Raw genomic sequence first — 13,483 nt, forward strand, 5'->3', positions numbered from 1 at the left:
CAGGGGTGTGTGATGTCTCCATGGTTGTTTCATTTGTTTATGGATGGGGCTGTTAGGGAGATAAATGCAAGAGTTTTGGAAAGAGGGGCAAGTATGAAGTCTGTTGGGGATGAGAGAGCTTGGGAAGTGAGTCAGTTGTTGTTCGCTGATGATACAGCGCTGGTGGCTGATTCATGTGAGAAACTGCAGAAGCTGGTGACTAAGTTTGGTAAAGTGTGTGAAAGAAGAAAGTTAAGAGTAAATGTGAATAAGAGCAAGGTTATTAAGTACAGTAGGGTTAAGGGTCAAGTCAATTGGGAGGTAAGTTTGAATGGAGCGAAACTGGAGGAAGTAAAGTGTTTTAGATATCTGGGAGTGGATCTGGCAGCGGACGGAACCATGGAAGCGGAAGTGGATCATAGGGTGGGGGAGGGGGCGAAAATCCTGGGAGCCTTGAAGAATGTGTGGAAGTCGAGAACATTATCTCGGAGAGCAAAAATGGGTATGTTTGAAGGAATAGTGGTTCCAACAATGTTGTATGGTTGCGAGGCGTGGGCTATGGATAGAGTTGTGCGCAGGAGGGTGGATGTGCTGGAAATGAGATGTTTGAGGACAATGTGTGGTGTGAGGTGGTTTGATCGAGTGAGTAACGTAAGGGTAAGAGAGATGTGTGGAAATAAAAAGAGCGTGGCTGAGAGAGCAGAAGAGGGTGTTTTGAAATGGTTTGAGCACATGGAGAGAATGAGTGAGGAAAGATTGACCAAGAGGATATATGTGTCGGAGGTGGAGGGAACGAGGAGAAGTGGGAGACCAAATTGGAGGTGGAAAGATGGAGTGAAAAAGATTTTGTGTGATCGGGGCCTGAACATGCAGGAGGGTGAAAGGAGGGTTAGGAATAGAGTGAATTGGAGCGATGTGGTATACCGGGGTTGACGTGCTGTCAGTGGATTGAATCAAGGCATGTGAAGCGTCTGGGGTAAGCCATGGAAAGCTGTGTAGGTATGTATATTTGCGTGTGTGGACGTATGTATATACATGTGTATGGGGGGGGTTGGGCCATTTCTTTCGTCTGTTTCCTTGCGCTACCTCGCAAACGCGGGAGACAGCGACAAAGTATAAAAAAAAAGAAAAAAAAAAATATATATATATATATATATTTTTTTTTTTTTTATACTATTCGCTATTTCCCGCGATAGCGAGGTAGCGTTAAGAACAGAGGACTGGGCCTTTGAGGGAATATCCTCACCTGGACCTCTTCTCTGTTCCTTCTTTTGGGAAAAAAAAAAAAAAAAAAAAAAAAAAAAAAAAAAAAAACGAGAGGGGAGGATTTCCAGCCCCCCGCTCCCTTCCCTTTTAGTCGCCTTCTACGACACGCAGGGAATACGTGGGAGGTATTCTTTCTCCCCATCCCCAGGGAATATATATATATATATATATATATATATATATATATATATATATATATATATATATATATATATATATATATATACATATATATATCATACAGGGGTCCCGGGTTCGATCCTGGCTGTTGGAGGTTTGTATGCTCTATGAAGGTGCGCGTTTCTATGCACTATGGTCGTATTCATATACCTCCGCGTTGTACAGTTACGTTCGGTAAAATGCTATCTGCTGGCTATGTGCGCCTGCTGGGAAATGACCGGTGTAGACCCCGTTGCTCACCAACGTGAGACGAAGGGTATTCGAGTACATAGTATTCGAATAGTTATTCCTATCAGCCAGGCCCATAGCCTAGCGGTAGCACTCCCGCCTGTGGCACAGGGGTCCCGGGTTCGATCCTGGCCGTTGGAGGCTTGTATTTTCTATGAAGGTGCTCGTTCCTATGCCCTTTGTTCGTATATATATATATATATATATATATATATATATATATATATATATATATATATATATAATGGTTTCCCCTTCATCTTGCCTGAATACATGGCTTCTTTATTACGATTGGTGGACATGTTCTAGTTGTGGTCTTATGAAGGATATGACCAGCTTGCTGCTCAATGTTTCCCCGTCTCCATCCATATACCTGAGAACTACTGTCATATTAGCCAGTAGACGAGTGTGTGTGTGTGTGTGTGTGTGTGTGTTTTGACACCACTAGTGAGAGGAATCTTGCTCTTGTGGGATATGTCCTTAGCAACATCAGCCGAAATGGGACGGGCCGGACACATGACGTGAGCACTGGGACAGGCCGGACACATGACGTGGAGCACTGGGACGGGCCGGACACATGACGTGAGCACTGGGACGGGCCGGACACATGACGTGAGCACTGGGACGGGCCGGACACATGACGTGAGCACTGGGACGGGCCGGACACATGACGTGAGCACTGGGATGGGCCGGACACATGACAGGAGCACTGGGACGGGCCGGACACATGACGTGAGCACTGGGACGGGCAGGACACATGATGTGAGCACTGGGACGGGCAGGACACATGACATGAGCACTGAGACGGGCCGGACACATGAGGTGAGCACTGGGATGGGCCGGACACATGACTTTAACACGGGACCTGGACGAGGAGCACTGGGAGGGACCCATGAAGGGGCACTGGGATGGGAGGGACCCATGAAGGGGCACTGGGATGGGACGGACACGAAGGGGCACTGGGATGGGAGGGACGCATGGAGGGGCACTGGGATGGGAGGGACGCATGAAGGGGCACTGGGATGGGAGGGACGCATGAAGGGGCACTGGGATGGGAGGGACCCATGAAGGGGCACTGGGATGGGAGGGACGCATGAAGGGGCACTGGGATGGGAGGGACGCATGAAGGCACTGGGATGGGACGGACGCATGAAGGGGCACTGGAATGGGAGGGACGCATGAAGGGGCACTGGGATGGGAGGGACGCATGAAGGGGCACTGGGATGGGAGGGACGCATGAAGGGGCACTGGGATGGGACGGACGCATGAAGGGGCACTGGGATGGGACGGACGCATGAAGGGGCACTGGGATGGGAGGGACCCATGAAGGGGCACTGGGATGGGAGGGACGCATGAAGGGGCACTGGGATGGGAGGGACGCATGAAGGCACTGGGATGGGACGGACGCATGAAGGGGCACTGGAATGGGAGGGACGCATGAAGGGGCACTGGGATGGGAGGGACGCATGAAGGGGCACTGGGATGGGAGGGACGCATGAAGGGGCACTGGGATGGGACGGACGCATGAAGGGGCACTGGGATGGGACGGACGCATGAAGGGGCACTGGGATGGGACGGACGCATGAAGGGGCACTGGAATGGGAGGGACGCATGAAGGGGCACTGGGATGGGACGGACGCATGAAGGGGCACTGGAATGGGAGGGACGCATGAAGGGGCACTGGGATGGGACGGACGCATGAAGGGGAGGCAGAACAAACTGGTCAAGAAAATAGGATTCGATGAAGCTTAGGCTTGACAGAGTTGGGGCAGGTGTGGCAGGGAGAGGGGTCAAGTGTGGCAGAGGAAGGGGCAGATGTGGCCGGGGTATGGGCAGGTGTAGCACGGGTAGGTGCAGATGTGTTAGAGTTGGGGCAGGTGTGGCAGGGAGAGGATCAGGTGTGACAGGGGTAGAGGCAAATGTAACAGGGGTAGGGGCAGGTGTGGCAGGGAGAGGATCAGGTGTGACAGGGGTAGAGGCAAATGTAACAGGGGTAGGGGCAGGTGTGGCAGAGGTAGGGGCAGGTATGGCAGGTGTAGGGGCAGGTGTGGCAGGGAGAGGGTCAGGTGTGACAGAGTTGATGCAGGTGTGGCAGGGGCAGGTGTGGTACGAAGAGGGGCAGTTGTGGTAGGGGTAAGGGTAGATGTGGTAAGGGTAGAGGCAGGTGTAGCAGGGGTAAGGGCAGGTATGGCAGGGGTAGTGGCAGATGTGGCAGAGGTAGAGGCAGGTATGGCAAGGGTAGGGGCAGGTGTGGTAGGGAGAGGGGTCAGGTGTGGTAGAGTTGGGGCAGATATGGCAGGTGTAGGGGCAGTTGTGGCAGGGGTAGGAACGGGTGTGGCAGGGTGAGGGCCAGAGGAGAGAGAGAGAGAGAGAGAGAGAGAGAGAGAGAGAGAGAGAGAGAGAGAGACCGATGGCTACCTTCTGGGTTACTGGGTCTACAACATGGCGTCGCTCCGGGAGGCTCCTCGTCTCGCTCCTTACCCACATATTTACAACTTGCTCTCACTACAGCAGGCAGGTGCTACTCTCCCCCTAGCTGTTCCTCACGGGCCATCAAGGGCACATGTCGAGCTATGCTACACGACTGTACGTACGTATGTACGTACGTGTGTATGTATGTCGTTAGTGAGCACAGACCAGGATGGGGTCGATGACGTCTTGGAGAAAGTACCAATGGCGGAAGAGTTCACAGTGTCAACGCCCCGTCATTGGCCAGTGCATACTGACGTCACAGTTCCAGGAAATGTAGGCCGAACAGATCGCGGGGAATTGGAGGGGATTCTCCTTACTGCTGCTCCTCCTGCTGCTCCTGCTGCTGCTTCCTGCTTACTAAGATATTTTCCTGAAACTTTCGAGAGTTAGCCATGTCTGGTGGGCAGCAGTGTTGCTAACTCCCACACCGAGGATGACGACTTCCTATTTCCTCACAGGAAATCTTGTTGACCTGTAACACATACCTTCCCTCCCTCCCTCCCTCCCTCCCTCCTAGCCGCTTTCTCTGGCTGACGTCTTACGAGGGAGGGAGGGGGATGTCTGTGTCGTCTGGAGACAAGAGAGTCATGTCTCTGTCATCCCTCCACTAGAGGGTCATGTTTGTGCCACCATGTCACATGAGAGTCATGTCTGTGTCACCTAATCATAGGAGGGTCATGTCTGTGTCATCTGGTAACTAAAAGGCCATCTCTGTGTCACCTAGTCACCAGAGGACAATATCTGTGTCATCTGGTCACTAGAGGGCCATGTCTGTGTTATCTGGTCACTAGAGGGCCTTGTCTGTGTCGCCTGGTCACTAGATGGCTATGTCTGTGTCACCTAGTCACAAGAGTTTGTCATGTCTGGGTCACCTGGTCACTAATGGGCCATGTCTGTGTCATCTGGTCACTAGAGGGTCATGTCTGTGTCACTTGGTCACGAGAGGGCCATGTCTGTGTCATCTGGTCAAAACAGGCCATATCTGTGTCACTTTGCCACTAGAGGGTCATGCCTGAGTCACATGGTCACTAGAATGTCATGCCTGTGTTACCTGGTCACTAGAGGGCCATGTCTGAGTCACCTGGTCACTAGAGGACTATATCTGTGTCACCTGGTCACTAGAGGGCCATATCTGTGTGACAGGTCACTAGAGGGCCATGTCTGTGTCACCTTGTCACTAGAGGATCATGTCTGTGTCAACTGGTCACTAGAGGGCTATGTCTGTGTCATCTGGTCACAAAAAGGCCATGTTTGTGTCACCTGGTCATTAGAGGGCTAAGTCAGTGACACCTGGCCACAAGAGGGCCATGTCTGTGTCACCTGGTCATTAGAGGCCTATATCTGTGTCACCTCGTCAGTAAAGGGCCATGTCTGTATTACCTGGTCACTAGAGGGCTATGTCGGTGTCACCTGGTCACTAAATTGCCATGTCTGTGTCACCTGGTCACTAGAAGCCTATGTCTGTGCCACCTCGTCACTGAAAAGCCATGCCTGTGTCACCTGGTCACTAAAGGGTCATGTCTGTGTCACCTGATCACTAGAGAGCTATATTTGTGTCACCTGGTCACTAGAAGGCCATGTCTGTGTTACCTGGTCACTAGAAGGCCATGTCTGTGTCACCTGGTTACCAGAGGGCTATGTCCGTGTCACCTGGTCACAAAAGGGCTATGTCTGTGTCACCTGGTCACTAGAGGGTTATGTCTGTGTCACCTGGTCACTAGAGGGCCATGTCTGTGTACCTGGTCACGAGAGGATTATGTCTGTGTCACCTGGTTAGCAGAGGGTTATGTCTGTGTCACCTGGTCACTAGGGGGTCTGTAGCCAGTCCCAAGCCCCGCTCTGGACACTTACAGCCAGTCCTCTAGCCCTGCTCTCAACTTCTGCAGCCAGTCCTCTAGCCCCGTTCTCAACACCTGCAGCCAGCCCTTTAACCTCACTCTCAACACCTGCAGCCAGTTCTCTAACCCCGCTCTTAACACCTGCAGCCAGCCCTCTAACACCACTCTCAACACCTGTAGCCAGCCCTCTAACCCCACTTTCAACACCTGTAGCCAGCCCTCTAACCCGCTCTCAACACCGGTAGCCAGCCCTCTAACCCCGCTCTCAACATCTGTAGCTAGCCCTCTAACCCCGCTCTCAACACCTGTAGCCAGCCCTCTAGCCCCGCTCTCAACACCTGTAGCCAGCCCTCTAACCCCGCTCTCAACACCTGTAGCCAGCCCTCTAGCCCCGCTCTCAACACCTGTAGCCAGCCCTCTAACCCCGCTCTCAACACCTGTAGCCAGCCCTCTAACCCCGCTCTCAACACCTGTAGCCAGCCCTCTAACCCCGCTCTCAACACCTGTAGCCAGCCCTCTAACCCCGCTCTCAACACCTGTAGCCAGCCCTCTAGCCCCGCTGTCAACAGCTGCAGCTAGCCCTCTAACCCACTCTCAACACCTGTAGAACACCTGTAGCCAGCCTTCTTACCCACTCTCAACACCTGTAGCCATCCCTCTAACCCCGCTCTCAACACCTGTAGCCAGCCCTCTCCCTCGCTCTCAACACCTGTAGCCAGCCCTCTAACCCCGCTCTCAACACCTGTAGCCAGCCCTCTCCCTCGCTCTCAACACCTGTAGCCAGCCCTCTCCCTCGCTCTCAACACCTGTAGCCAGCCCTCTAACCCTCTCCCAACACTTGTAGCTAGCCCTCTAATCCCACTCTCAACTCCTGTAGCTAGCCCTCTAGCCCCGCTCTCAACACCTGCAGCAAGCCCTCTAACCCACTCTCAACACCAGCCATCTAACCTCACTCTCAACACCTGTAGCCAGCACTCTAACCCCACTCTCAACACCTGTAACCAGCCCTCTAGCCCCGTTCTCAACACCTGTAGCCAGACCTCTAACCCACTCTCAGCACCAGCCCTCTAACCTTACTTTCACCACCTGTAGCCAGCCCTCTAACCCCACTCTCAACACCTGTAGCCAGCCCCCTAGCCCCGCTCTCAACACCTGCAGCCAGCCCTCTAGCCCCGCTCTCAACACCTGTTGCCAGCCCATCCCCCATACCTACAATGTGAACATCTTCCTCCCGAAGCCTGGGCTCCAGCCCTCACGGGCCGCTACACTGGAACACGCGGTCAGTGAACTCAACCATGCTCTACTTCTCTGGCGGCCCGAGGTGCTGTGGCCTTGCTACTGTGGTCGTATTGGTGGTGTGGCCTTGGTATTGTTATTGTGTTGGTGCTGTGGCCTTTCTACTGTGGTCGTATTGGTGCTGTGGCCTTGCTACCGTGGTCGTATTGGTGGTGTGGCCTTGATATTGTTATTGTGTTGGTGCTGTGGCCTTTCTACTGTGGTCGTATTGGTGCTGTGGCCTTGCTACTGTGGTCGTATTGGTGGTGTGGCCTTGAATTGTTATTGTGTTGGTGCTGTGGCCTTTCTACTGTGGTCGTATTGGTGCTGTGGCCTTGCTACTGTGGTCGTATTGGTGGTGTGGCCTTGGCATTGTTATTGTGTTGGTGCTGTGGCCTTCCTACTGAGGTCGTATTGGTTGTGTGGCCTTGCTAGTGTGGTCGTATTGGTGCTGTGGCCTTGCTATTGTGGTCGTATTGGTGCTGTGGCCTTGGTACTGTTATTGTATTGGTGCTGTGGCCTTACTACTGTGGCCGTATTGGTGGTGTGGCCTTGGTGCTATGGTCGTATTGGTGCTGTGGCCTTGGTACTGTGGTCGTATTGGTGCTATGGCCTTGGTACTGTTATTGAACTGGTGCTGTGGCCTTCCTACTGTGGTCATATTGGTTGTGTGGCCTTGGTGCTGTGGTTGTATTGTGGTGTGGCCTTACACTGTGGTCGTATTGGTACTGTGGTCGTCTTGGTGCTGTGGCCTTGCTATTGTGGTCGTATTGGTGCTGTGGCCTTGCTAGTGTGGTCGTATTGGTGGTGTGGCCTTGCTAGTGTGGTCGTATTGGTGCTGTGGCCTTGCTACTGTGGTCGTGTTGGTGGTGTGGCCTTGGTACTGTTATTGTATTGGTGGTGTGGCCTTGCTACTATGGTCGTATTGGTACTGTGGCCTTGGTACTGTGGTCGTCTTGGTGCTGTGGCCTTGGTACTGTGGTCGTCTTGGTGCTGTGGCCTTGCTATCGTGGTCGTACTGATGCTGTGGCCTTGCTAGTGTGGTGGTATTGGTGGTGTGGTCTTGCTACTGTGGTCGTACTGGTGCTGTGGCCTTGCTTGTGTGGTCGTATTGGTGGTGTGGCCTTGCTACTGTGGTCGTATTGGTGCTGTGGCCTTGGTACTGTGGTCGTATTGGTGCTGTGGCCTTCGTACTGTGGTCGTATTGGTGCTGTGGCCTTGCTACTGTGGTCGTATTGGTGCTGTGGCCTTGGTACTGTGGTCGTATTGGTGGTGTGGCCTTGGTACTGTAGTCGTAATCGTTTTAAGTCGTTAATATTTTGGTTGTTTTGGTGGTGTAGCCCTACTGCTTTGGTCATGGTGGTGTGGCCCTTGTTGTCAATGGTGTCAATGTGACTCGACTACTGTGGTCGTAGTGGTGATGTGGCCCTACCACTGTGATCGTAATGGTGGTGTGACCTTACTGCTATGATGGTGGTGGTGGTGTGGCCCTACCGCTGTGGTTATAGTGGTGTGACCCTACTACTGTGGTCGTAGTGGTGGTGTGGCCTTACTGCTATGGTCATAATGGTGGTGTGGCCCTACTGCTGTGATCGTAATGGTGGTGTACCCCTACTGCTGGGGTCGTAGTGGTGGTGTGACCTTACGACTGTGATCGTAATGGTGGTGTACCCCTACTGCTGTGGTCGTAATGGTGATGTAGCCCAACCACTGTGGTCGTAATGGCGGTGTGGCCCTGCTGCTGTGGTCGTAATGGCGGTGTGACCTTACTGCTGTGGTCGTAGTGGTGGTGTGGCCCTACTGGTGTGGTCATAATGTTGGTGTGACCCTACTACTGTGGTCGTAGTGGTGGTGTGACCCTACTACTGTGATTTTAGTGGTAGTGTGGCCCGACTGCTATGGTTGTAGTGGTGGTGTGACCCTACTACTGGGGTCGTAGTGGTGGTGTGACCCTACTGCTTTGGTCGTACTGGCGGTGTGGCCCTACTACTATTTCTGTAGTGGTGGTGTGGCCCTACCACTGTACCCACTAGGGTACTGGAGCCGGGGCCTGCTACAGTACTACCAGTACCACTGGGGTACCGGAGCTGGTGGCTGCTACAGTGATGAAGGTGAAGCCAGTAAACATGATTGTTGTTGTTGGTGGTGTTGGCGTTGGTGGTGGTGATGGTGTTGGTGGTGGTGTTAGTAGTGATGTCGTTGGTATTGAGGGCGTTGTTGGTGATGTTGGCGTTGTTGGTGGTGGTGCTGTCACTGTTGTTGTTCTTGGTGGTGGTGTTGTCGTTGTTGTTGTTCTTGGTGGTGGTGTTGTCGCTGTTGTTGTTCTTGTTGGTGGTGGTGTTGTCGTTGTTGTTTTTCTTGTTGGTGGTGGTGTTGGCATTGTTGTTGTTCTTGTTGTTGGTGGTGTTGTCGTTGTTAGTGATGGTGTTGTTATTTGTGGTACTAGTGTTGACATTGGTGTTGGTGGTGGTGTTGGCGTTTGTGGTGGTATTGGCATTGTTGTTGTTGTTGTTGGTGTTGGTGGTGGTGTTGTTATTGCTGTTGTTATTGTTGTTGTTGTTAATGGTGGTGGTGTTGGTGTTGGTGTTGGCGGTGTTGATGGTGTTGGTGTTGGTGTTATTGTTGGTGGTGGTGTTGTTATTGCTAGTGTTGCTGTTGGTGTTGTTGATGGTGGTGTGGTGGTGGTGTTGGTGTTGGTGGTGTTGGTGTGGCGTTGGTGGTGTGGTGGTGTTGGCGTTGGTGTTATTGTTATTGGCGTTGGTGGTGTTGTTATCGCTAGTGTTTTTGTTGTTGTTGTTGTTGTTGTTGTTGTTGTTATTGTTGTTGATGGTGGTGGTGGTGGGGTTTTTGGTGGTGTTGGTGGTGATATCAGCGTTGTTGGTGTTGGTTTTGGTGGAGGTGTAAGGGTGGTGTCGTCATTGTTGCTGGTGGTGTTGTCGTTGTTGTTGGGGTGTTGTCGTTGTTTTTGTTTGTTGGTGGTGGTGAGGGTGTTGTTGGTTGTGTTGTCGTTGTTGCTGTTGGTGCTGGTGTTGATGGTGATGTTGTCGTTGTTGCTGCTGATGATGGTGGTGTTGGTGACGTTGGTGATGTTGGTGGTGATGATGTTTATGGTGGTGTTGTCATTGTTGTTGGTGGTGTTAGTGGTGGTAGTGTTGTCGTTGTTATTGTTGTTGTTGTTGTTGTTGTTGCTTTTGCTATGTTGGTGGCGGTGTTGTCGTTGTTGTTGTTGGGGTGTTGGTGTTGTGGTTGTTGTGATGGTGTTGTTGGTGGTGTTGGTGTTGTCGTCGTTGCTGTTGTTGTTGTTGGTAGTGTTATTTTTATTGTTGATGCTGTTGTTGCTGGTGGTGGTGTCGTTGTTGGTGTTGGTGTTGTCGTCGTCGTCGTCATTGTTGTTGTTGTTGTTGTTGTTGTTTTTACTGGTGGTGGTGGTGTTGTTGTTGCTGTTGTTGTTGTTGTTGTTTTTGTTGGTAGTGGTGGTGTTGGTGGTGTTGGTAGTGTTGCTGTTGTTGTTGTTGTTGTTGATGTCGTTGTTGTTGGTGATGTTGGTAGAGGTTGGTGGTGTTGTTGCTGTTGTTGCTGGTGGTGGTGGTGGTATCGTTGTTGGTGGTGGTGTTGTCGGTGGTGTTTTCGTTGTTTTTGTTGTTGGTGGTGGCGGTGTTGTTGGTGGTGTTGGTAATGATGCTGTTTTCGTTGCTGTTGTTGTTTTGGTGGTGTTGGTGGTGGTATCAGCGTTGTTGGTGTTGGTGTTAGTGGAGGTGTAAGGGTGGTGTTGTCATTGTTGCTGGTGGTGTTGTCGTTGGTGTTGGTGGTGTTGTCGATGTTGCTGTTTGTTGGTGGTGGTGGTGGTGTTGATGTTGTTGGTGGTGTTAGTGGTGGTGATGTTGATGTTGTTGGTGGTGCTAGTGGTGGTGGTGTTGTCGATGTTATTGTTGTTGTTGTTTTTGCTGTGTTGATGGCGGTGTTGTCGTTGTTGTTGTTGAGGTGTTGGTGTTGTTGTAGGTGATGGTGTTGGCGGTAAGGTTGGTGTTGGTGTTGGGATTGGTAGTGTTGTTTTTATTGTTGTTGTTGTTGTTGCTGGTGGTGGTGTCATTGTTGGTGTTGGTGTTGTCGTCGTCGTCGTCGTCGTTGTTGTTGTTGTTGTTGTTGTTGTTGCTGGTGGTAGGTGGTGTCGTTGTTGGTGTTGGTGTTGTTGTCTCGTCGTCGTCGTCGTCGTTGTTGTTGTTGCTGTTGTTGTTGTTGTTGTTGTTGTTATTGTTGGTGGTGGTGCTGGTGTCGTTGTTGGTGGTGGTGTCGGTGATGGTGCTGTCGTTGTTGTTGTTGTTGGTAATGGTGCTGTTGGTGGTGTTGGTAGTGTTGTTGTTGTTGTTGGTGATGTCGCTGTTGTTGGTGATGTTGGAGATGTTGGTGGTGTTGGTGGTGGTTGGTAGTGTTGTTGTTGTTGTTGCTGGTGGTGCTGCTGGTATCGCTGTTGGTGGTGGTGTTGTCGGTGGTGTTTTCGTTGTTTTTGTTGTTGGTGGCGGTGTTTTTGGCGGTGTTGGTGATGTTGCTGTTGTCGTTGTTGTTGTTGTAGTTGTTATTGTTGGTGCTGGTGGTGTTAGTGGTGGTGCTGTTGGTGTTGTTGGTGGTGCTGTCGTTGTTGTTGAAGTTGGTGGTGTTATGGTTGTTGTTGGTGGCGGTGTTTTTGGTGGTGTTGGTGGTGATTGTGTTGGCGTTGGTGGTGTAGGTATTGGTGGCGGTGGTGGTGGTGATGTGTTGGGTTGTTTTGTTGTTGTTGTTGTTGTTGTTGTTGTTGTTGTTGTTGTTGTAGATGTTGTTGTTGTTGTTGGTAGTGATATTGGCGTTGTTGTTGTTGTTGTTGTTGTTGTTGTTGTTGTTGTCATCGTTGTTGTTGTTGATGTTGTCATCGTTGTTGTTGTTGTTGTTGTTGTTGTTGTTGTGTGTTGTGGTGTTAGCTTTGTTGTTGTTGTTGTTGTTGTTGTGGGCTGTGGTGTTAGCTTTGTTGTTGTTGTTGTTGTTGTTGTGGGTTGTGGTGTTAGCTTTGTTGTTGTTGTTGTTGTTGTTGTTGTTGTTGTTGGTGATGGTGGCGCTGGTGTAGGAGGTGTTGTTGTTGGTGGTGTTGTTGTTAGTGTTTTCGATGTTGTTGTTTTTGGTGGTGGTGTTAGTGGTGGTGTTGGCGTTGGTGTTGGTGGTTTTGTTGGTGCTGTTGTTTGCGGTAGGGGTGTTGGCGATGGTGATGTTGACGCTGGTGGCGTTGGCTTTGGTAGTGGCGGTGTTGGCGTTGGTAGTGGCGGTGTTGGCGTTGGTAGTGGTGGTGTTGGCGTTGATGCTGGTGATGTTAGTGGTGGTGGTAATGGTGTTAGTAGTTGTGGTAGTGGTGGTGTTGACGTTGGTGGTGTTGGCGTTGGTAGTGGCAGTGTTGGCGTTGGTGGTGGTGGTGTTAGCGTTGGTAGTGGTGGTGTTGGCGTTGGTGCTGGGATGTTAGTGGTGGTGTTGGCGTTGATGGCGGTGATGTTAGTGGTGGTGGTAGTGCTGTTAGTAGTGGTGGTAGTGGTGGTGTTGACGTTGGTGGTATTGGCATTGGTGATGGTGGTGTTGGCGTTAGTAGTAATGGTGTTGGCATTGGTGCTGGTGATGTAAGTGGTGGTTTTGGCGTTGATGACGGTGATGTTAGTGGTGTTGGTAGTGGTGGTGGTGTTGGTAGTGGTGATGTTGGTGGTAGTGGTGGTGTTGGCGTTGGTGGTGGTGGTGGTGGTGTTGGTGGTGGTAGTAGTGGTGTTGGCTTTGGTGGTGGTGTTGGCGTTGGTGGTGGTGTTGGCGTTGGTGGTGGTGGTGGCGTTGGTGGTGGTGTTGGCGTTGGTGGTGGTGTTGGCGTTGGTGGTGGTGTTGGCGTTGGTGGTGGTGGTGGTGGTAATGGTGATGTTGGCGTTAGTGATGATGGTACTGGTGGTGTTGGCGTTGGGTTGGTGGTGATCTAGTTGTGTCTGTGGTGGTTGTGGCGTTGTTAGTGGTGGTGTTGGTAGTGGTGATGCTGGTGGTGGTAGTAGTGGTGTTAGCGGTGGTGGTAGTGGTGGTGTTGGCGTTGTTGGTGGTGGTGGTGGTAGTAGTGGTTTTAGCCGTTGGTGGTGGTGGTAGTAGTTGTGGTGTTGGCGTTGTTGTTGGTGGTAGTGGTGGTTTTGGTGGTGTTGGTAGTGGTGGTGTTGGCGTTGTTGTTGGTGGTAGTGGTGGTTTTGGTGGTGTTGGCGTTG

The 13,483-nt window shown here is 51.7% G+C and overlaps 1 protein-coding gene across 1 annotated transcript; it reads right to left on the reverse strand.

Annotated features, from left to right (window-relative positions):
• Positions 1 to 3,210: 3,210 nt before the first annotated feature.
• Positions 3,211 to 10,144, reverse strand: LOC139763953 (uncharacterized; the record flags this gene model as incomplete). Its single annotated transcript, XM_071690437.1, has 2 exons — positions 3,211 to 4,067; positions 9,965 to 10,144. Coding segments are annotated over 2 exons (732 nt in total), but the record flags the coding sequence as incomplete, so codon positions are not given.
• Between the last annotated feature and the right edge of the window lie 3,339 nt (positions 10,145 to 13,483).

The sequence above is a fragment of the Panulirus ornatus genome, chromosome 48 (assembly GCF_036320965.1).
Source record: "Panulirus ornatus isolate Po-2019 chromosome 48, ASM3632096v1, whole genome shotgun sequence".
Lineage (NCBI taxonomy): Eukaryota > Metazoa > Arthropoda > Malacostraca > Decapoda > Palinuridae > Panulirus > Panulirus ornatus.